Source organism: Eptatretus burgeri, chromosome 12, assembly GCF_056783735.1.
Source record: "Eptatretus burgeri isolate ZD-2024b chromosome 12, Ebu_testis_v1, whole genome shotgun sequence".
Taxonomy (NCBI): Eukaryota; Metazoa; Chordata; class Myxini; order Myxiniformes; family Myxinidae; genus Eptatretus; species Eptatretus burgeri.
In genome coordinates, this window is record NC_140972.1 from 46098999 (window position 1) to 46123998 (window position 25000).

Below are 25000 nucleotides of genomic sequence, written 5' to 3' on the forward strand. Positions count from 1 at the left end.
ACACCACAGTCACTCATACAGATCAGCAAAAGTTTTTTTTAAAAGCACAAACTTACAGTACACAGGGTTCTCCTCGCAGTGAACAAGTGCGGCAGAACTTGCACTATTTTGGAAAATGGCTGAAAACCTGCACCCTCTTTAATTCAACCAGTTGATGTAAAATTATTATTTTATTATTGCACCTTCCTGGGAAGCAAGCTCCGAATGTGTAGCTGTGAGTAGTGAGGAAGCCATTACATTTCGCAAATCCGTTTCGTTTTGTAAGCATCTTCATCCTTAAAATGCGTTGATAAAGTTGTTTTTTCACGGAAAGAAGAATCTAATCAAGGGTCACCCAGGACCAATTATACGCAGTTTCTGGAAACATTTCTTGAAGCAAACAAAGTTGATCACATTCACAAAAAAAATACTCAAAGAACATGATGCCACTTGCCACTGATCAGATACCCAAAAACCCCCCAACCCCACATTTCCGATCTACTTTCCCCAAAAATTTATTTTGCAAATTTGGATTCATTTTGCGATCGAACAATTGTTCGAGAAAAATAGACGGAAGTTTGGCAGTTGGTGGAACTCTGGCAGGTCTGATGCAAGCTCGTGAGTTGTATTGAAGCGTACGATTACATCGTCCTCCATATATAATGTGAGGCTCAATATCGATTTGACTGGGGCTAAGGGGGTTCATGCATTTCCTGGGGAGAACTCTGGTACATGTACGACTTTACTCAATAGGCACGGCATAACACAGGTTATGGTAACAAAGTGAAAATTAGGTCACGATGAGAATTGAAGTCACTCACCGGCTGTATTGGACAAAGGACAACAAACAGGGAAAAGGACATTTAGACATCAAAAAAATGAATATGTCACAAAATGTCAATGGACGAATAAGAAGAGGTAAAGGAGAGTTTTACAAGCGGAATACTTACGATGAGGACGTGTTCCAAAAGGTCCACGTAACCCTGTGTACACTCGCGGCCAAACCTGAGGGCCCGCATACGGACACTGTTGGCAATTTCGGGATGGTAAGCGGCTTTCTGTCGGAAGACAAAGGTGTCGTACCAGTGAAGGTAATCAAAAGCTGTGGTGAAAGTACAAGTTGTATTTTGCAAATCTAAAATGAAAATACATTTGAAAATCCCATTTAGTCAAGAGGACAGTGCAATGATGCCGAATCAAGGTGTGCCATCCTGGAGCATACAATAGCAGGAAAGTAAGCACGAGTAAACGTTTTCATCCCAGGTGAATCAATTAATCAATTAACTCTCGTGATTAGGCTGAACTGTATTTCCATTTTCATGTTTTCATGCTATAACCTATCCCTGTGTCGTAAGAGGCGACCAGGGTTGCGTCAGGAAGGGCATCCGGCGTAAAACATGTGCCAAATCACTATGCGGATCATAATGGATGATCCGCTGTGGCGACCCCTAACGGGAGCAGCCGAAAGAAGAAGAAGAAGAAGAAGTTTTCATGCTATAACCGTATATGACCTAGAAAAACCTATCCAACACCCAAGCTCTGCACAGACAAGACAATGAACAAACTTTTCATTGTAAAAATTGTAACATACAACACCACAAGTATGAACTTTCCCGCTTGCTACAAAAAGGCAAACCGACTAATCCCCGACCGTCAAAATCCTCTCACTGGATCTATCCCCGAAGGCCTCACGGGTATACCTTGCAGGACGACAACATGTCTGCTATGGCTTTCCGACTCAGATTGGCCGTTGCAATGATATCCTCTTGACGACAAGAATTCCCAGCAGCCACCGCCTTTGCTGTGGCCATGGTGATTCCTTTGGTCTTACGGATGAAATCCTCTGGTGTGGCTGTGCTCTGTGGAGGTTCGCTGTTGTCAAACTCCTGTGGGAATACAAGCAACACAAGTCCCAAACTAAAACGATTTACAATCTCTTTCACAGGGAAGTAATGTATACTTCCTTAGCAGCTGGAGGGCTCGAGGGAGGGTTACAACAATGATCATAACACGACGGTGGTATACTGGTGAGGCCCCTCTCAATGAACGCAAGTCATGTTGCTTCTCTCACATTCAAGGGTGGCACATCACTGGCATCGGTGTACTTGTTTCATGAATTACATTGGCATTGGGGTTCAAAGGACAATTATATTGTGATCACGTGGCACCTTCCCCTTTTGCCCACAAAATATATAGAAAATCCCATCGTGTGACCAAGCCACTGTCGTGTGTTACATACATTCATCTCCTGTTTTATGTATTCGATTGTTGCTTCGAGGGCGCGAGTTCCACGCGTGGCTTCATCCTCCACAGCTTTCACAGTTTTCAGCAGTGAAGTTACATTCGTGACCATAACCTGCAATTGTCGGAACATATTGACAGCAATCATTTCTTCGACTATTTCTTAGATGATAAGATTTTGAGCGAATAACTTGAATGGCAATGCCATCCAAACAGGGTATGTGCCTACCTTGGCCGAGCTCTTGAGTTGGTGCATGGATGCATCATCTGAAGGTTTTCCCGCAGAGGATTTGGTGGCACTCATCAGGTCTGCTAGAGCTTTGGCCACATCTTTCACGGCATTGATGAGCACCACCTGTTTCAGAAAATGGCACACCAAATCAAAGATGGCGGTGACCCATCACCCAAACACATTGCAGAGCTATGAGCTCCAGTACTATCATTAATTGGGACAATTTGAAATTTACGAGGAATGTTATTGGCCAAACTAAAGGAGGAAAGATCAACCCCAAAAAGTAAATATAAAGTATCTGCTCATATATAAATGTGCATTCCAGCTACGGTGGTGCTTATCGGTTTTTTTCACTGTTAAGCATTTATCTGAGCAATTGTCTTGCCTGATGTTCAAATAACCTCACGATTTTTTCCCAAAATCCAAGAAAATACGCAACAATGATGTGTTGGTGTGCCACATGTTTGGTTTCACAAATATGTTCAATGTAAATCACGAAGAAAGAGCTTTTTACATAAAAATCCCAATAAACACAGTCTTCTTCTTCTTGCGTATGGCAGCTTAGGTGCTGGGGTAGCTATCATTTCTTGGAAGCGTGACTGTGTCGCTGGTGCAGTGCCCCTATACCAGTACACACTTGTACTCATTTCGCCAACCTCGGAAGGATGACAGACTGAGTCAACCCCCTGGTGTATTAATTCAGAGTGCAATGGGGCTTGAACTCAGGACCCTAGGATCCCAAGCCACCACCCTAACCACTAAGCCAACACCAGGCTTATAAGCACAGAGCGTCTAAACAACACTCGATGTGTGGCAAAATGACCAAATGTTACAATAAATCTGCAGGCACAAGCTTGCTTATGACAGCCTTTCTTTCTCAAAAACTGATGCATTCATATGTACGAGTTCTTATTACTGTATTCAAACCTTGTCGTACTCAAATATCAATCATGTAGGTCTGTTACATACCTGTGTCTCTGGATCATCAGAACCCAGGCTGGCAGCACCAAGCTTCACAGCCTCGGCAAGTTGTGTAATGGTGTCAACTGATGACTGAGCTGCCTCAGCCAGCTTGTCCTGACTCGCTGCGGCGCCAGATACCAGCAATTTTGTATCCTCTACCAATGCCTTGGCTGTTTTCAGGATATTTTCCCTGTGGAAAGCAGGAAAAATGCCACCAGAAAGGGTTTAAGGTTACCTCTTAAATTACATCAATCACAAACAGAACAAGCAGCTTCGCAGAACAAAATCGGTGGGTTCATTGGTCAGCAAGTGATCTCCACAAAGAAGCATCTCCAACAACTTACTGAAATGGCATGAGACCCTTATCTACAGCAGTTATTCAAGATTAAAGAACATAAACACAAGCTTGTTGAGAATATGGCAGGAAGAGCCACCAGACCTGTGTTCAGCGAAGGAGTCATCACTCTCAGCATTGAGTGTGCCAGCAGAGGCAAACATAATGGTGGTGTCAAGGTCTGCAATGATCCCAGCCACAGCACTTCCTGCTGTGATACACGCCTGTGTGCCACGGTTCCCAGCCTGCAATGCTGCCAACACTGATGATACCTAAAAGCAATAAGCACACATAGGTAATGTGCTCATGCGAACTATCCCCATTATGCAAATATATAAACTTTAAAATCTCGACAAGACTCTCAGCAAAGATGAACATATGAAGTGTCTTTATGTTATATTATACTGATCTAAGGTTCATGGAGGAGCACGCACATAAATCACATGAAGGACAAATACACAAGTTGATATCAATGTACTTTTATATGAATTACAAGGACTTTAATAGATAATGGACCAACACATATGGTAAATGGGATTTGAATCTGGGTTCCCTGCCTCATGAGCCAGAGATTCGGGTGGGAACACGAACCGACCAGGCCAACCCAACGTATCATTTATCCGAAATATACTTCTTTATTTGTTTACAACATCTAGATTCATGGAAGAGTGGGGGCAGAGGGGGGGGGATAAAAGGGACAATGAGGAGAGTGGAACACCAGATAGACACAAGCAAGTTGGTGACCAAAAAAAAAAAAGAAGAGAGGAGAGGGGAAGAAGATGGTATAGGAATCATAAGTGACATCAGATGATGAAGGAACTACTGACTTGAAGCTCTGGAGGGAAGAAAGGGATTGGACTGATACAGGAAGATAGCTCCACAATCAGGAGCAAAGAGAGGAGTGGAAGTGGGCAGCAAACCTGAATTTAGGAAAGTTAACAAGGAGCGAGTTACTGTTGGAATACACGCACCATAGATAGGCTGAGGAAGAGTCAAGGACAGAGCGCAGATGGCACAAGACCAAAAGAGAGTGAGTAGAAAACAGTGAGACCACCATGTGTGTGAGGTGAGAATAACAGTCCTTGCATTGCCACTTCTTTTTGAGAGAGGTAAATTTGGAAAACTTAAGATTCCCAAGTCTCCAGGAAAGAAAAGTATGAAACAGGAGCACCTGCCTAGAAGGGAGAACAGTATTCCACTGAGCTATGGATGGCCTTGTAAGCCATGTAAAATCCAAGTTTACCAAGTAATAACTGGGCACGGTGGAGGATGCGCAATATGCGGCCGGTTTTGAGGGCCATTTGTGATACAGTATATTGCCTGGCCAGAAGAGATCAGCACAGAAGATGAGGTCCATAAGTTCAAGGAATTGAACAACTTCAAGTTGTCGATCAAAAAAAAAAAAACAGAAGCGTTTTGAATCAGGAACAGAGGAGGGAAAGTGAGGGGGGGTGGGGAAGAGTGGATGGGGTGAGGTGGAAAGAGCTGAAGGAGGAGGTAATTATGACTTGTACGGATTTATTAGCGACTGGGATCCACTTAGTACCTTCACCACCGTAGGTGGGTGTGGATTACGTTTTCACCCCTGTCTGTCTGTTTGTTTGCAAAGTTGTGCAGGGATTCAGAGGAAATTTGGTGGACAGTTTGAGAGTGTGACAAGGACAAATTCATTTGATTTTGGTGAGGATCCGGATCCAGAAACGAGAATTTAATTTTTAAGTGATTCTTCACCATTGAGAGATAGAGCCAAACACTGATATAGCACAATATTTCAAAAGGTTGTGGATGAATTGTTTAGGTGACAAGACCAAGCCGATTAGAATTTCCTCCAGGTCAAGATCCACATCCGACCCATCAGTGGGTTACCACATGTAAACTGTTCAGCCTGGTGGAGGTATGCGCTCCACCGAGTGCCATTCCAGTGAATCCTGAGTTTAAAAATCGGATTACACAAATGGTGATCTGGGTGTAAAAAATTGTGCTGTTGATGTCAAATGAGAAGACTGCGAATCAAGAATGGGAAATGTATTATGTGAGAGGGAGAGGAAGGGGAAGAAAATGAAGAAAAAGGAGAAAAAGAGAGAACTGGTAGAGGAAGAGAGGAAGTGAGACAGTTGAAGAAAGTGAATATTTTTCAGCGTAAGCAACAAAAGTGACTTCACGCAACAACGAATGAAAGAAGGAAAGAAAGAATAATGAGCAGATAGTGAATGGAGAGGTTTTTTTTGTTTTGTTGGGAAGAGTCAGACCGATGGTTGAGAGAAGGTGACGATGAGAATAGAATGAGATTAGACAAGAGTGGGGATAACAAAAAGCAATGTAGGCTTACTGTGATGGCTGAACAAGTCTGGAAAGGAATATGCACACGACTTGCAGGGACAGCAATGGACACACTCACGCTTAAAAATTAATTAACAGAGATGTAATGCCTGAACAGGTCATCATGCAAACATAATTAAATCTGATTAGTATGACAGCTTATGTATGAGCAGAGGAACCAGTGAGTAATGTAACGGCAAACGTATGGTCCCTCTAAGGTATTCAACTTGCTGGAACAATTGCAGCTTGGATGATATAAGCCGAATTTTAATGTTGTGTGTAACTGAAGCAAAAGTAATGCTGAACCTTGTCAGATACACTGCGTGCACACTCGATGAGTTCTCGCTTGGTGTATTCATCGGTGGGGTCTGCCTGTAGCACGTTGGCCTTCTGCACAAGGAGCATGCAACTATGGCCTAGCTCCTGCACCGAACCATGCAGTTGCACACCCACCTGAAAAAAAAAAAATCAGAAGCATGAGTGTGGTCTCACCTTTAACGACCAAAGACAACAACCACGAAGGGGAGGTGTGCCAACTAGTCATTTAAGTGCCAGTCTTGAATGTGTTTTTGCCTTCCGGTGACACAAGCAACAAAAAATGAGCTTCAAATGCAGAGCTTACAGGGAATGGAATCCGTATCGTGTGATGCCACATAACGTGAATTGGCAAAGTAAAGCAGAACATTTTCAAAATACAAAACGTCATCAGTGACATTAAATTGGGGAGAGGTGGAGGGAGGGAAAGAGGAAGAGAGGGAAAAGAACGAGAATCTTCATAGGGTATTGATCATGGCCCCATTATAGAGATGTATACACAGAGATGCCAACTTTTGGAAATCAGAATTAGGGAGGATTTGCAACCGACACCAAATAATGTGCGCGAAGCGCACATCTCGAGCGCGGAGCGCTCGACCCTTGCGGCGGGGTCCAGGGCCCGCCTTAGGGCCCTGGAAGTCTGGGGTTCTAGACGCTCTCTAGTGCCCTCTGAGCCCTATTTTGGAGCATTTAACATGTTAAGAATTCCCACTTTTTGAACAAAAAAAGGGGAAAATTGTGCACTTTTTAATGTTACATGTATGTTAATATTAGTAAGTTAGGGGACAATCAAAGATTAACAAAAAGCACAAAAGAAGCAATATTTTTCTTACCTTACTGGCTGGTACTACTGCTGCTTGCTTTTTCCATGGCAGCTTTGCTGAGTGACAGCTGTGTGGCTCTTTTAGCCCTTCTGATTATGTCTTTGCTGTATTCTCTCTGGTAGCAAGGGGTGCTATGAGCTAGTTTTTCAATTAAGAGAGCTTCCAGGGTTTTGACACTCAAATTGGGACGAAATTCAGTATGATTCTTCCGTACAAGACTGAGTGCCCGCTCACATGATGCGTTCGAATGAGGAATGACCAAGATTCCCTTCATCACTTTGCTCAAATTAGGATACTTCTTGGCACCAGTGCAGGGATCTGTGAGCTGTGAAATCCGATGCCACTGCTCATCCACTCTCACTGTCTCAGTAGCAATTGTAGCTATGGAGGCGTCTGCCTGGTAGTGAGCGAATTCACTCTCAAGACTGTCTATGTCACTATCACCGCCACTGAACAGACAGGGGAATTTCTTGATGAAAAACTCCACACAGTCAATCCCCACTTCTTGGTGTAGCTTAACATCCAGCACCTGAGCATGCTTGGCTAATTCATCATCTAGCGGCCAGGTTTTGAAGATGTAATTGCAGGCTTTCACATAATATGAGCGAACTGCACTGAAGAAACCTTGGATGTCTGACTCACTCAGAGTGAAGGTGGATTTCTTGAGACTCCTTTGTTCCCTTATATACAGTTTGGCATCGTTCCCAATCATGAGGTCCTCATCATTCTTCTGATGATTTCTGTCAGAGAAGGGTACATTTACCAGAGCAACCGATGACACCGATGGTTTCAAAAACCGTACGAAGATATCTTTCAGAAGACCATTCAATTCTCCGTGCAGGAGATGAATACAGGGTTCGTCTCTTTGGAGCAGAAGATTCCCCTTCTCAAAAAGCTTGTTAGCATATCGAAGGAAGAAACAATAGAGTTTTGTTTGTGGAGACAAGAACATCCTGTTGACACGTTTTTCTCTAGATTCCTGCACAGTGTTTGAGGAAGATGCGCTTTTAGTTGTAGAACTCGTAGTACACTTAGCCGCAGGGCGATCACACTTGCGTTTACTGCCAGCAGAAGAGGTCAGACTCGTAGTACCAGATCCAATTTTACGTTTGAGGAGAGAGCTTGAGGTAGGTGCAGCCAAGGAAGAAGACCTCTGATTCGAAGGTTTTGCTGAGCTTCTATCAAGTGATTTGGCAAAAGCAGAACTTAACTTGGGTCCTTCTTTGCCTGTAGATGGGACTATCACAGTCTTTCTCGACTCTGAAGGGATCTGCTTTGTAGAAGAACGTGATGAAGGGCCGGTGATGCTACCTGCTCTCAGCATTGGTTTTGGTGCTGTCCCTGCTGTCTTCTTCGCAGCAGATACTGCAGTGGTAGTGGTGAATGGTGCTCCACTAGTGCTTGATCCTGCAGTGCCAGTACTGGCAGTAGATACAGTGCCGTCCTTCTTGCTCGTTGTTAGAGTCTTGGCTACAGTTGGTTGCATTTTTCTTCGTACTTCTTCTTTGAAGAAGAGGCGAAGTGGCTCCCACTGTTCAATCAGCCTGTCTAGGCACTGACCAAGGGACAGCCACCTTGTTGCGACATGCTTCAGAATCTTGTGTGTCAGGGCATCACAGAGTTCTTGCAGTGCTTTCACTCCTTTGACGCGTTTACTACTTTTGTCCAAGTAGTAGTAAATATCGATGAGAAAGTCATCTAATTCAATGGGTAAGGCCTGAGCCGCCTTCTTGGCCGTATTGTGCATCATATGGCAAGGGCATCCCATGATGTAGCACTCTGGATTTTGTTTGTGGATATAAGCAGCGACTCCTTTGTGCTTGCCCACCATGACAGAGGCATTATCAGCACAAAAGGAAACACAATTTCCCCACGGAATTTTCCTGTCACTGAACTCATGATCAAGCAGTTTGAAAATGTTTTCTCCAGTGGAATCTTGTTTGCACGCAGGCAAACTTAGCAAACCTTGCTTCACAATCCCAGCACTGTTGTCATAGTACGAAATCAGGACAGGATATAGCTGGGCATCACCACTGTCATTGCTACCGTCTGTAGCTAGGCTAAATGGAGCTAGTCTAGCAATATCGGCAATAGATGAAGCAGTAACATTTGACAACTCACCAATTATTGCTGAAGTTTTTGTTCTTGCACATCCATACTTTGAAGCAACTTTTGAATCTGGAAACATCTTTTGAAATAGAGGTCCAGCATGATCTGAGACTGATATGGGCAAGTTATGTTCCACAATAAATCCACTAAAGAGAAGTTCCGCTCGGGTAACATCCTCTTCCTTGCTTGTCCCTTGTTTGGTGAAATAATTCAGAAGTGTACCGGTACTCGTGCTCGAAGATCTCTCCTTTGCAATGTCTGTGTGCCGTTTGCTTCCAACGTGCTTCCGAATATCATCGCGACCTCCGTGCTCAACTGAAATATCAACGCTGCATACTGTACAATACGCATGATGAATTCCTCTTTCAGACTTTCGAATACACGGGTATTGGAGACTGTATTCGGTCTTGTACTTCTGAGACCATTTCTTGGTCTTCGTAAGCTTCTTTTCTGCCATTTCGTAATCAACATCGAGGGCTTGAAACATCGGTAACTTCGAAGTCGATGTTCCACAGCTGCAGCGCGACTCGTAGAACTCTAGCGGCTGTTAAACACCGCACGGTGGTCGCGACCGCCGAGCTGGTACGGGGCCCAGCTGCATGCAGTGAGCGTATCGCATGCATATACACTGTGCATACATACCGCATGCACTGTATTGCACACATACCGCATGCACTAAATCTCAGTGCATGATCGCATAAGCGAGATCCAGACCCAATGTTTCGCTGCTCCTCATTTGAATTTGCAATTTTTTACGTACAATTTGGTAGCAGCGAACGTTATGGAGTTACCACATGCTATACGTAGCAGACGATGCTTTTCATTCAATTCTCATACTAGTACATTCTGATTAGTGAACAGTGCAAAAATATCAAAATTTCGGGAGGATAAGGATAGTGATCGTAAGGGCGGGAGTTTGGGTGAATTTTCGGAAGCCTCCCGATGAAATCGGGAGGGTTGGCATCTGTGTATTACAATAGGTTTCTGTTCAAGTTAGCAAATCAAACCGCTGGTTCGCAAAGCAATGTCCTGTAGCAATCCACAATGCTGCAAAGTCTAATTGAAACATCTTAGTCATACACCCGCCTGAATGAATGTTTTAAAGTGTGATGCTTCAACTAAATTAACCTGATACAATGTTTCATTCCAATGTATATGAGGATGCTTGTGCCTATTAATGATGGCATCTCATCTGGTGTATCAGTTGGAAATGCGATGGAATGTAAAGCAACGGTCGACGGGAAGTGACATGTACAAGCAATACTGCACTGTCATGTAAACTGTGTACATGATGTATACTTCAGCTCACATCATGGATATGAAAGTGTTCATCCTGAATATATGACAAGCAGAGTGGTGCCAATAAAAATGCTGCTGATCAGGATTAGGCAAAACGCAGTGTCGTACCAGGTGGAAAAATGAGTGCAGAGACACTTTATTGAATAAACACGTAAATGATGTTGGAATTGAGATATAATTGATTTGCTCTAGCTTCATAGAATGCACAACTCCAACATTAGCAGTGTGACGCATGCCAGCTGGGGCATGAGGAAGTTAGTGCCGGTGAGACCTACATCTTTGCTTTCCGCAGCCAAAGCCGCCGGCCTGCTCTGCTTGGCAAGCAGCGTGTACTCTGTAGTCAATTGGGTAGCCAGTGGTCCCAGCTCTTTGGGATAGCTTATAGACTTGGTGACCTGCAGAGAGAGAGAAGAGAGTTTGCTTTCACAAACAGTAGGCTTTAGAGTTATTCACTTCAGTAACCCAACGTTTTTGCAATCAAAAGAAATGTGCACTCCAAGATACATTTCATCACTGACCTTGTGTACAATACAAACAACGTATTACTGACAGCACAATGTAATGTTGAGGACACTGTTTCAGCTGGAGAATAAAATAAAAACCCATCATTTAGGGCAAGGATTCGATGCAAATCCTGCGCAGGTATTGTTCCAGCATAGTTGGGCCAGCCATGCCACCTGGTTTTACATTCAGTCTCTATGTGTTGTGTGAGTTCATTCAAATGCAACACATAAAGCTTCAACCATTAGATTTGTATACGCAGCTTTGTACTTTCCCACCCCACTAAACACAGACATGCCAGCAGACAGAAGGCCTAATAAAGTTGAATTAGAAGAAGAATCAACAAAAGCTGATAATCAGTAAGCGATGATAACACAATGATGTACTTTCTAAAAACCAGAAAAATGTGACCCAACGATTTTGGATCGATGTGACGATGACATTTGTGACGCTTCTGATTGTGAACATAGTCATTACCATCTCCTGAGAAGTCACAGCAATGGCTTTAGCAGTCTTCACCATAACAGTCTGGTAATCCACGTAGCTACCCTCAACATCCACTTCTGACCCATCGTTAAGCTGCGGAAAAACACAAAGCAAATCAAGCAAAAAATCCAAATATGTAACAACTGTAGAGAATGTAAGACAGTGAGAATAAAATGGCAATTTCAGAAGGTAATGTTGTGGTTATCGAGGGAAGAGATGGGAGTCAGGACGGCCAAAGCTGGGAATTTAAGGTGTTTATTAAGCCTCCCCCTATAGTGTGTGGGAATGCTGTTGGAGGGTTTGTTTCTACAATTAGCGCTCCCAATTTATAATGGTACCACAGAGTTTCTTACACTCCGATGAGTACTAAACCACTATTTAGAAAAGTGTTATTTTTTTTTTACTCCCTGAACTCCTCTTCTTCTTCTTCGTCTTTCGGCTGCTCCCGTTAGGGGTCGCCACAGCGGATCATCCGTATGATCCGCATCGTGATTTGGTACATGTTTTACGCCGGATGCCCTTCCTGATGCAACCCTCGTCGCCTCTTACAACACAGGGATATGGTACACCAATTTTAACCAGGGTACACCAATTTTAACCAGGGTTACTCCCTGAACTCCCAACACTCTAAATTTCTGAGCCTTATCAATTTCTGAGTTGCACCTCGGAGCCGGTTGGGACTTTCGAAATGAAATTTTGCATCAATCATGTAAATAGTAAGTACGTGGGGTTGACAAAAATGTTTTTGACCTTGACCTAATTTTAAGGTCATGACCTAATTATGGTCATTTTTTAACATCTTACACCATAACTTGACGAAGGTTTGTCCGATCAGAACGAAATTGCCTTCTTAGATTAAATAGAGTAAGGTGCATCATCGCTCAAGTTTGCCAATGTGGCATCTCAAAGCCTGCTTGGCCTACAAAGGTGTTCTTGCATCATAATAGTGTATCTGCACTGATGTGCACCTGATATTTGATTAATGTCCTTGACCTACTTTTTTCAGATTATGACCGAATTTTAAAAACCTTAAAAAAAAAATTACTTGAATGTTTCTCCGATTTTCATGATGTTGAGTTTTTTGGATAGATTGTAGATGGTAACGTAATTAAATTTACACTCTATCCCTAAATGTTGAAGGCCATAGTCATATGGTGGTCTGAAAAAATATGGCCATCATTGGATCGTGGGCCAAGGGTAAGGCACGGTCAATTGCCAAATGTAAGCCTCCCCAAGTCGGGGGAGGCTAACCCTTGGTGATCACAGATATCTAGTTTCTTCTGGACTTGTCTTTCGGTCAAGAACTGAGATCGAGGCAATTTTTTGAGAAGCGAGAGTTAACCGAACCCAAATTTGTCTGCAAAATGTACCATCGCAATGGGCCATTTCAAACAAAACAAAATTTATCATGCCACAAAGATAACTATAAAATATAATTTGACGCAAATACATTGTAGATACACCTCTCCCCATGTTAGATGTCAACCCACTGTTACGTTTGATCTCAATTAAATGTCACATGAAAAATAAAACTTCACATGAGACATTGTGATTTGTGAGAGAGAAAGGAGATGGTGCAAGAAAAAAAAAGAGAAAGATAAGTAGAATAGACATCGGATACATATTTAGAACTCGAGTTCAGGTCTGTAAAATGATTTTCAAAGGGCATATGACCTTTGACCGGTTGAACACCAAATTGGATAGGTTCATCCTTGCATTACAATCTATACATGTGCCAGGTTTGGTTGAAACCTCTTCAGTGGTTCACAAGTAATCACAGCAACAAATATTTTCAATTAAAGGACACATGACCTTTGACCATTTGAACTAAAAATCTAATCAGTTTCTCATTGTTCCAGACTCTGTGGTATAATAGTTGGAGCATCTGCTCTGAGTCTGGGAGGTCGGTGGTTTGAACCCTGGCCGAGTCAAACCAAAGACATTAAAAATGGTACGTGCTGCTTCCTTGCTTGATGCTCAGCATTTAAAAAGGATAGAGCATGGACAAACAACCATCGGCTGATTATAATGATGCAGGCTTTGATGGGCCAAATGTCCTCCTCTAGTGTTGAAATTCCTTGCAAGGAAACAATTAATTATTATTACTGTCTTGCAGTACATACTTGCTCAACTGACTTTGGATGAATCAAATAACTGACCAAACACAGCACTGGAGTATCAGGAGGAACCTAAATAGACAAAGCTGAAGTCATCAGGAGGAACCTGGACAGGATTTGGGTTTTGTCTGCTACTCCTCCATCCGCAAAGCCATCCAGATGCAGCCAGGTGAACCTTACAAAAACGATTTGCAAGATTCACTTGCCTGTAGACAAAGAAAAATAACTAAGCTATAGGGGGCACTGCATCAGTGGTAATGCCATGCTCCTGCAAGAACTAATGCTAATCCATAGCCAGCCAGACCAAATTTACAATGGCACCAGGCCCACACTCTGGCAGGGCACATAGCAACCAAAATTGTTACTTTTTAAAAAAAGTTATTTGAAAGTCATGTTGTTGCGCTGTTGTAGTTTACATTTTATTTTCACACTGTCATCATTTACTAGTGTGTTTACATTTACATCATTTACTATTTACTACGTTCCAGTGCACGTACTGTTTCAGGAATGGGTGAGACGCAGAGCAGGAGAGTTAGTTTTGAACTTGAGACAAAAATGATGAAAATTAAGGGTCGCTCAGAAACGCAAGCGTAAAGCAGAAATGGACGAAAATAAAGCAAAACTGCCTTATGCAAGCAGTTACTTCAGGAACAATGCTTTGACTTTGTTAATGAAAGTAGCTACGACTTCGACTCCCAGTGATAACGATAATGACTGTAATTGATAATCCAGTGGGTCCAGCCCTGGTCGTTCATCGTGTGAAGGTTTGGCAGGCCAATGATTTTTATCCAATGTTTTATTTTGTACTTTGTCATTTGTTATTTATTTTATTACACTTGTGTATATGTCCTTCTGCAACTCAAACTTGTCAATATTGTGAATAAAACCTGTGCAGCTGTGTGCTGTGTTCAAGACTACTTCTGTGTCAATCTTCTGTCTCTTTCAATGGTTCCCCAAATGGGGACCCACAAATATTTTTGGCACCAGACCCACAAAAGGTTAATGATGTGCTGCATATGAAAGATGGCAACCTTAACACATCTCTCATCTTCCTGCTCTGAAATGTTATCAAACACAAGGGTTTCAACAAGAGTGTCTGCAAACCCAAGCTCTACCTTCACGTGTTGGTGGAATTGATAACGTGAATGGGAAAAATGTTTTTATCCGGGAGATCAATCAACAGTCAAATAATAAAATCAATTGATCATTGACGACACTTAAATGACAACATATCGATTCGTGCTGTTTGAGCTTCTCTCTGGTCCTCACCTGGCTGAGCACCTCATGGAGCGAATCCACAATGCTGATCTCTGGTCCTACTTCTGCTGGCGATTCATTCAATGTTTCCCTCAAGTCCTCCACTGCATCACGCATGAGTTGTGCCGCTTCATCAATGGCTGCGTGGGCGTGTGACTGTTGAAAGTAGATGAACAGTCGGGATTCTCGTTAAACTGTGAATACCTCTCTCTGAGGCCCATCCTTATACATTATACATGAATGTATGAAATTGCTACATTATGAATCCCCAGCGAGTGCAGTACAGGAAAAAAGTATAAAAAGTCATCCCTGTTAAGAAAAAAAGGCACACAAGTTTATTGGTTTCCCTGTTAATCACTTCAAGACCGTTCAAAAGATACCAAATGCTTCCATTCCTACTACAGCTGATCCATATTACTTAATATTCTATCTACGTCATATGTACTTGGGAGTACTGATTCAGCAAAAAAAAAAACAAAATCAAAGAAAAACAAGAGATAAAGAAGGGGATAATGGAGCATAGGGTAGAAAAGAGAAACAAGGTTGGAAGCACCTTCATTCCTGGATTTATCACTTCCTCTACTCATGTAATCAATGCGTTCGTTTCAATGGAACTCTCTCCTTCCCTCTCCCAGTGGAGGTTTGATTGTCCCAAGGCAGTGTTTTGGGTCCAGTCTCATTATATATATATATATATATATATATATATATATATATATATATATATATATATATATATATATATATATATATATATATATATATATATATATATCCTCTCTGATATTCTGGTAAACCCTCTCTTCCTTTTTGTAGAGGACTCCACATTGTGTTGCACAGTACCCCATGCCACTGATTGGCAGACAGCAGCTGCATCACTCTTCACTGATCTGGAAATTATTAAATGTTCATTTAATATATGGAACATGTCCTCAAATCCTGGAAAAAAAAAAATCTCAGTCTCACCCTTTCTCTCTGGAACGACTGTCAAACAAACCCACCAATCTATTTCCATAACTGTAATCGGTTGTGTCTCGAACTTCTGCACTTCATCATCAACTATGACCCTCTTCTGAGCTGAACATATTGCAAAGCTGGCTTCCGAAGCCAGCTACAGACTGGGCATCCTTCATGTTCCTTAAAAAAAAACAGTACTCGCATTCTCCAAGGCCTTGGACCCTCACACAAGGGAGTACTGCTAGCTCCTCAGCATCTCGTCTGTAAATTCTGTAACATATATAGCTTTAACATTATTAGCATCTTCCTTGCTAAAGCTGAAGAAGTGGGTTTATTACTCTCTCATGGCCTCTCTGTCTTCTACCACCTCTCCACCACTCAAGCTCGCTTCCCTTCGCTCTCTCAGCATTCCGAGAACCCCCCCCCCCCCGTCCCCACCAAACCCCTTTCCCAACAACACCAGGATATACGCCGTCTTCCAGAAACCCTTCCTAGTTAAACTTCCAAAATCCAGTGTCTGGTTGCACACCTCAAGTCTTTTCTTCCTCACTTCTCCTATATGTAGATCCGCTATCATGAGGCTGTGCTATTCCGCTCTTCCATCCAGGATTTCCAAAGTAGGCGATGCACCGTCATCTCACGTCATCTCTCATCTTTATTACCTTCTGTGACCAAACCTTCCCAGTACAACCCTTTTTACATGCAGCTTGCTGCGTTTCCTACCCTCTTCCTCCCTGTCAGGTCAGATCAGATCTGTGACTGACAACAGGTACCACGTAAACCTGCACGAACCTGTTTCATGGTCGGGTTGTCGGCAACTAAACCGTCTCCCCCACCAGGTTTCCTGGTGAGGAGGGTGTATGGATATGGACAACCAGCAGGATTAAAACCAAAACCTGTCAAAAGGCAGAGGAGCTTCTTGTGAGCCAACGGTCATCAATATCTGGTGCCTAACTGTCTCTGTGGATGGACATCCTCCTGCAGTTGAGTGACCTTTTTATTGGAGGTTGGTGGCAGGATTTGCACTCCAGCCACTGTAAAACACTTCATTCCACAAAACAAATGAAAAAAACCGCAAAGAAAAATGAAAATCCACTCTGTAGGAGTACCTCCTGTGCAGCTGCCCTTTGCAGATCAGCTCACCGATTGACAGGATTAGGGAAAAGCCTTCGGGACCCCCACTCTTTGATGATTGGAGGAAAAGCATGGTGTAGCCTTCTGAGGTTAGATTGCGATGGTGTGTCGGGGTGGTGCTGAAGTGTCGTCCACCAGACGGTGATCTCCTAGGGTTAACCTGAGGCGATCCATTCAGGTGGGTGCTTGGAATGCCCCCATCACGAAGAGAGGACGATCACCTGTCTGCTATCAGCTGAGCTCCAGGATTTGAACATCAGTGATGCAGCACTCTCTGAGGTTCGAAGATCATTTAGTGGTGAGATCATGGCGGGTGGTTACATCAACTACTGGTCTGGTCACTCTGATGTATACCATTTCCAATGAGTTGCTGTAGCTGTGTCCCATAAGCTGACGCCCATGATAATAGAGGTAACACCGGTCAACGAGCATATTATGAGTGAAGGATTCATCAGTCCTCGGGTGTGATTTCTCGAGTCTCTATATATGCTCCGACTGAGGCGAGTGATCTCACCGTGAAGGATGCATACCTTGCCATGCTCGAGTCTGTGGTTGATCAGTGCCCCAAGTGAGATACTCTTCTCATCTTGGGGGATTTCAATGCATTGACTGGAACTGATAGGGATAGTTATGAGACATGTGTTGATCCCCATGGTTCTGGATCTTTGAACCAGAATAGCACTAAGTTCCTTGACTTTGGAAGAAGTCGTGGATGTAGGGTGGCTGGTTGATGGTTTCAGCACCCACAGGCTCATCGCTGGACTTGGTATTCCAACGCTGGTGGTGTGGCAAAGGGGAATGACCATGTGCTTGTTGATGGTCACTGGAGCATGATTCAGAACTGCAGGGTCTACCGGAGTGCTCAGTTCCTCAATACCGACCACAGGCTTGTTGTAGCAACTCTGAAGTTGGAGCTTAAATCCAGGAGAATGGTACCATCCCAGCCCAGACTGGATGTTGGCAAGCTCAAGGATGAGAGAGTAGCTGAGGAGTTTGCGAACGGTGAGGATTTGGGTGGTCTGGGTGTTTTGGGGATTCCTGAAGAGTTGTGGAGTGCCTTCAAGACTACCATCCTTGATGTTACCTGTGGATGTCTTGGAACCCACCGTCAAATGAAGAAGAACTTTGTCTCTCAAGGGACACTGGATACCATTGACCAGACTCGCAGGGCCAGGCTTAAAGGCCGAACTGAACTGTTCAGGGAGTTGAAGCGTAAAGCTGTACATGCGCTGAGGGCGGACAAGGAGGCCGATGTGCAAGGAATCTGTGAATGGGTAGAGCATCACCTGTGGTCAAGTAATTCTTGTCCTGCTTGCAGAGGAATTTGTGTATTGCATTACTCCATGCCCCTCCCTCGGGGTACTGCAATTAGAGTTGAGGGTGGTGAGCTCTGGATAGAGGAGTCCGAAGTGAAGGCCTGCTGAGCTGGAAATTTTGAGCGGTTGTACCAGGCTGACCCACCAGCTGTTGCGTTGGATGTCAGGAGTGTAACTATCCCTATTGCTGACCCTCCAATCAACTGTGATCCACCTTTGTTTGTGGAAACACAGGCTGTGGTGAACCGGTTGAAATGGGGTAAAACTCCTGCTCCTAGGATCTGTGGCATCCATACTGAACTTCTCAAGGCTGGTGGAAATGCTGTACTCATGTCGTTGTATGCAATTCTGTGCTCTGTTTGGAGCACAGGCATTATCACAACTGACTGGAAGAGGGGCCTTGTTGTCCCTCTCTAGAAAGGGAAGGGTGATTGCCAGGACTGCAATAACTCATGAGGGGTGACACTGCTCTCAGTGCCAGACAAGGTCTTTGCTCGACTAATTCTTGATAAGGTTCATCACCATCTGCTTGAGCACCAGCGCCCAGAGCAGTCGGGCTTTACCTTCACACCAAAGAGGTCAACCATTGACCGTATTCTTGCTCTTCAGGTCCTCATCGAACGTAGATGAGTTTCAGCAGGGGCTGCATGCATCCTACATAGATCTCCCCAAAGCATTCAATTCAGTGAATCGGGATACCCTCTGAAGGATTTTCGGTGTTAGTGGGGTGGCACTAAAACGGATCAATCTGTTTTCTGAACGATACTCTTGGAATGAGAGTGCTGTGAGGTGTGGTGGTACCATCTCTGACTTATGTGCAGTTGTTATTGGAGTTCAGTAGGGGTGTGTACTGGCCCCCACACTTTTCAGCGCTTGTATGGACTGGATTCTGGGGAGGATGTTGGAGAGATCAAGCTGCAGTGCATCGTTTGGGAAAGTCAAGATCTCTGACCTCGATTTTGCAGCTGATTCAGTCATTTTTAGGGAGACACTGGATATCCTTATGGAGGGGCTTGGAGCGCTGAATGAGGAGTCGGAATTGCTGGGATTATAGGTTTTCTGGGTCAAAGCTAAGATCCACACTTTTCATAACATCTTGAATGCTGCAATCTTGTCTGTACCTGTATGTAATGAGGATGTTGAGGTCATGGAGAGATTCACTTACCTTGGCACTGATATTCAAGTCTCCGCATGTTGTGCGCCAGAGGTCGATAGACACATGGGTCAGGTCTGGGGAGTCATGGATTCACTGGATCATGGGGTATGGTGCTGTCGGCACCTATGCAGGAGGACGAAAGTCCAAGTTTATAAATCGTCGGTCTTTCCAGTCTTGCTCTGGGGATGTGGACTTGGACTCTGACCAAGGATCTGAGATGGAGACTTAACTGCTTCGGTACCAGGTCTCTTCGGAGAATCCTTGGCTATTGCTGGTCAGACTTTATGTCTCATGAGCGGTTGCTGAGAGAGACTCAAATAAGATTTGTTACCTCTATAGTTTGTGAGTGTCAGCTGTGGCTGTATGGACATGTGGATCATTTTCCTGACTGATCCTGCTCACCAGATTCTCTCAGCTTGGGAGCCTCGCGAGTAGAGGAGACCAAGGGGCCAACCATGTGCCTTGTGGTTGCAGCAAGTTGATTGGCATTCCAAGGAGATGGGGATGGACCAGGCATCTGCCTGGGGGATGGCCAGATGGAGTCCCTTGGAGTACTGGCGGAAAGTGGACGCAGCAACACGCTGCTCCCATACCTGACCTGACATCCCCTCCTCCTTTCCTGTTCATTCATTCTCTTGCATATTGCGTCTAGCTGTGGCGCTATTGCTCCACTGTCAGTTTGTTTCCTTTTTACCCTCCGTCACTTTGCTCTTCCATGTCCCTCGATTCCGTAAAGAAAAAAAAAGAGGGGAGGAAAGGAGTGGGATTTTGGATGGATGAAGTGGGGGGGGGGTGGGTAGGTGAGGGCTGTTAAATTTCTACCATATTGTTGAACTGTACATAATATGCAGATGATCCTTCTCAACTAAAAACAAGGAATTACGGTATATAATTCTATAGGAAAGCTCGGTAAACTTGTGAATGGTTTTCAAGTACAGGTGTATAATTCATTACTCCTCATCAATTAAGCAAGCATTTGCATATACATAGCAACATTTAACACAGGTTAAACCTGATGAAAATATCTTGTGTGGGAGCGTGGTGATAATATCAGGATGAATTAAAAGACTAAGCAACAACAATGTTGTGATATCAAGAATCTGAAAGCATACAGCAAAGCAAAGTGCATACAAACAATCATAGAAACTTTCTGCTGAGCACTGAACCCGCTCTCACAATGAAGATGAACCCAGCACAACATTATATAATTACCATTCTGAAAACACCTGAGTGTGTGCTCATTACAAAATGTCATGACATATTACCAGTCACTGTCAAACCATTGCCAAACAGGTTTTTTAGAAAGTCCTCAATTTCCTGGTGTGAAAACTTTCAGATCAAGTTGACCCAAGGGGGTGAAAAAACACAAGAACTTTTGTTTGGAATTTATTTCATTGAGGAGAACTCCAAGTCCAGTGATCAAAAAGGATTAATTTGTTACATGACACAAAAACTGTTTGCAGAAAGATCACATGCTGTAGGTTAGTGGCACAGTTCGCAGCTTGTGGGTTTAATTACACGCCGCTCAACACACAAAGTACTTGACTGAACAGACACTACTGCATATGCTGATGGAGCATCTGTGAATAGAACATTATAGGCAATACAAAAAAGAAGAAGAAGAAGAAGAAGAGTTTCTGCAGGACAGAAAAAATAATTATTCTTCCTTGCATAAGAGTGGACAGGAAAATACATCACAATGAAGTGGATGGTAAGTGGTTAACATGTTCTTCAATAAATGATCCAATGACGAGGAAAGAAGAAAGATGCTACAGTGACGTAGCAGAGAAGAAAAAATTGGATTGGTTGAGAAGGTTAGGTGTTGCTCAGATCAAGAGGAAATCTCACGAAATGTGAGGTTAAAGTAATCTTGCAGAGTGTCTGGGACAGAGACAAAGGAAGGTTCGATGGAGTCGATTGTCTGGATCGAAATACAAACCATCTGAGAGCAGTCGTGATCATTATCCCGGCCATGAAAGTGCAGCGCATAATCCTGAACAAGAGGAAATGGAAAAGGTCATGGCAGCTGTACATCACCTCAATCTCCACCTGCCACAGCACCGTTCATAATAACTTTCCACTTCATGAAACTCAACTGGCTCTTTCAACATTGCATATGCAGCTGGTCATTTTATAGTGTACATACTACTAACATTTTGAAACGTTGTCTCTTCTACTTTGGTACCAACCAAGGTTGTTCCACCATTCATACCTTTATTTTTGCCAAGGTGATGGTAAAGCAATGGCATAGGGTTGGCTTTCTCATCTTCCTGTCTGAATCCTTGATCCATGAAGTGGTGAACCCAGATTCAAATCCCAAAATGCATTCTTTGTCCATTATCTACTAATCTGTGTAATTAGTGTAAAGCACATTGCTATCTACCATTGTCTGTCTTGAATGTGATTAATTACAAACATCTCCAGGATCCTTAAATAAATGCAAAAAAGAATAAGGAAGGTTTTTCACACCACTTAAAAAAAAAAAATCTCTCTAATGCCTCAGCCTTTGTACGCATGTGAAAGGTCATATGAAATGATCCCCGACCCCATTTCTTAGTGGATGTTGGGAAGTGTTTTGGACCCCACAAAAAGAAATGTTTTTTTCAAAATGCCAACAGGATGAGAATAGCACCGGGTAATGCCGGGTACCCCTGCAAGTATACTATCATTCCCAAAACGATTTGCCTCTATGTAAGACCTGAACATTAACACTGATTATTGGAGATAATGCTTAAGAGAACAATTAGTATGCAAAATAATCCAGGTGAGCATGGTACCCAATATACACCAGGAAACTCCTCTAAAAACACCATACTATAACTAACCCATCCGCCCGCACAGCGGGAGACGGGGTTGTGCAATCGCGCGTGTGTGTGTGTGTGTGTGTGTGTGTGTGTGTGTGTGTGTGTGTGTGTGTGTGTGTGTGTGTGTGTGTGTGTGTGTGTGTGTGTGTGTGTGTGTGTGTGTGTGCGTGCGTGTGTGTGTACATGTCCCTATATAGTACATACAATTGGAACGTGAGTAAGTCCATAAAATATGTGTACGATTGGAACTTGAATCTATACAATGAAATCGAAAAGGTCTGTTTGTCCGCTGTATGACCATAACCTACAATTATGTTGTCAATGTATCATCTACACACACACACCACACGTGATACACCACACAAAATAAGTCCTGGTGAGGGTCTGCAATCTCTGATTACTCTTTCTAGTTATAAGTGTGTGATGCAAAGTACTCGTATCTACATATTTCCTGTATGACCGTTATGAGAGTGCTTCAACTTTTTGAAGACATGCTCCTAGGTCTACTAACCTTGCTGTATAACCAAATAGTTAAATAAATACATGGATACTTAACAAGAGAATGGATCTGCCGATTCACCGAAGCAATTATATCTAGTGTGTGATCATATTAATATGAGTAAATGATACTATAGTACAGCAATGACAGATATTTGGCTAATTACATCACTCGTGATTAAAAGCTCTTCAAAACTAGAAGCTGCACACGCTTAGCTGAGCAATACTGCACCGAGCAACTAAAGTCACGTCGTTACCGTCATCACATGTCTACCCAAATGAGATAATCACAATCACATCTTACGATTGCAATGCAGAGGAGGCATAAACACCTAAAACTTAAAAAAAACACCATTGATAGAAATGCTTATATTACTTGTGCTGAAAATAACTCAACTAAAGTTTCACAAATAAAACTAAGACAAGCAATTAAAGATTGAATACCCTCACCCAGATTGTTTCATTTGGTTTTATAGTATGAATTTAACAGATGTACTCGCATTCTAATTGTACATACTTTATAGACATACTCGGATTCTCATTGTACATACTTTATAAACATACTCGCATTCTAATTGTACATACTTTATAGACATACTCACATTCTCAATGTACAGACTTTATAGATGTACTCACATTCTAATTGTATATACTTTATAGACATACTCACATTCTAATTGTACATACTTTATTGATGTACTAACATTCTAATTGTATATACTTTATTGATGTACTAACATTCTAATTGTACTTACATTATCGATGTACTCACATTCTAATTGTATATACTTTATAGATGTACTCACATTCTAATTGTATATACTTTATTGATGTACTAACATTCTAATTGTACTTACATTATCGATGTACTAACATTCTAATTGTATATACTTTATAGATGTACTCACATTCTAATTGTATATACTTTATGGACGTACTCACATTCTAATTGTAAATACTTTATAGATGTACTCACATTCTAATTGTATATACTTTATAGACATACTCACATTCTAATTGTACATACTTTATAGATGTACTCACATTCTAATTGTATATACTTTATAGACATACTCACATTCTAATTGTATATACTTTATAGATGTACTCACATTCTAATTGTACATACTTTATAGATGTACTCACATTCTAATTGTACATACTTTATAGACATACTCACATTCTAATTGTACATACATTATAGACGTACTCAAATTATAATTGTACATACTTTATTGATGTACTAACATTCTAATTGTACGTACATTATAGATGTACTCACATTCTAATTGTGCATACTTCATTGATGTACTCACATTCTAAATGTACATACATTATAGATGTACTCACGTTCTAATTGTAATACTTTAGACACGTACTCACATTCTAATTGTAAAAACTATATAGAGGTACTCAGTTGAAAAGATAACATGTACTACTGGCTACCACCAAGTGGCGTTTTGTGGCCTAAGTAAGAACATTCTGTGTGGACAAACAGACAAACATACAAATTAAAAATCACTCATAGAGAGAGACAATTGGCAAAACCGAATGGCACTCGGTAGAGTGCACACCACTGCCAGCAGGCTGAACAGTTTATGTTTTGTATCCACTGATTCATCCTTGTCACACACCCAACCTGTGCACCAAGTTTTGTCTGAATTCCATTCACAACACAACTTTTTGAGACAAATTTATATATCTTGCTCTTTATCGGTTTAGCCGTATCTTTCAATGGTGAGGAATCGCTTAAAAAAATTCTCGGATCCGGATCTTCACCAAAATCGAATCAATTAGACCTTATCACACACCCAACCTGCCCACCAAGTTTCATTGGAATCTATCTTTAACTTTTTGAGATATCGTGCTATGTATCGTTTTTGGCCCTATCTATCAATGGTGAAGAATCACTTTAAAAAAAATTATAGTATCCGGATCCGGATTCAGATTCGGATCTTCACCAAAATTGTGCGTTGCTGTCCTTGGCCAGTCACCGACATAACCCAAAAAATTCAGAAAGATTGCTTCAAAACTGTGGACAAAAGTCGTGTGACCAACAGAAGAATAGACAGACAAACGCTACAGATCAACATACGAAACAATTTCTTTTTTGCCAAGTAACAAACGGACCCAATTGCAATTCCCTTCTCCTTTGGCGA

At 42.5% G+C, this 25000-nt stretch overlaps 1 protein-coding gene across 1 annotated transcript in view; it reads right to left on the minus strand.

Annotated features, from left to right (window-relative positions):
• The window catches only part of LOC147015536 (talin-2-like), a 265377-nt gene that overhangs the window by 37826 nt on the left and 202551 nt on the right, over positions 1-25000 (minus strand). The window contains exons 41-51 of the mRNA XM_085850367.1: positions 21479-21532; positions 14989-15132; positions 11594-11695; positions 10891-11010; positions 6375-6521; positions 3855-4021; positions 3422-3605; positions 2450-2575; positions 2219-2335; positions 1680-1865; positions 930-1037 (exon numbers count right to left, since the gene is read on the minus strand). Coding sequence (XP_085706493.1) covers positions 930-1037; positions 1680-1865; positions 2219-2335; positions 2450-2575; positions 3422-3605; positions 3855-4021; positions 6375-6521; positions 10891-11010; positions 11594-11695; positions 14989-15132; positions 21479-21532 — 1455 coding nt within the window. The remainder of the gene's footprint in view (positions 1-929; positions 1038-1679; positions 1866-2218; positions 2336-2449; positions 2576-3421; positions 3606-3854; positions 4022-6374; positions 6522-10890; positions 11011-11593; positions 11696-14988; positions 15133-21478; positions 21533-25000) is intronic.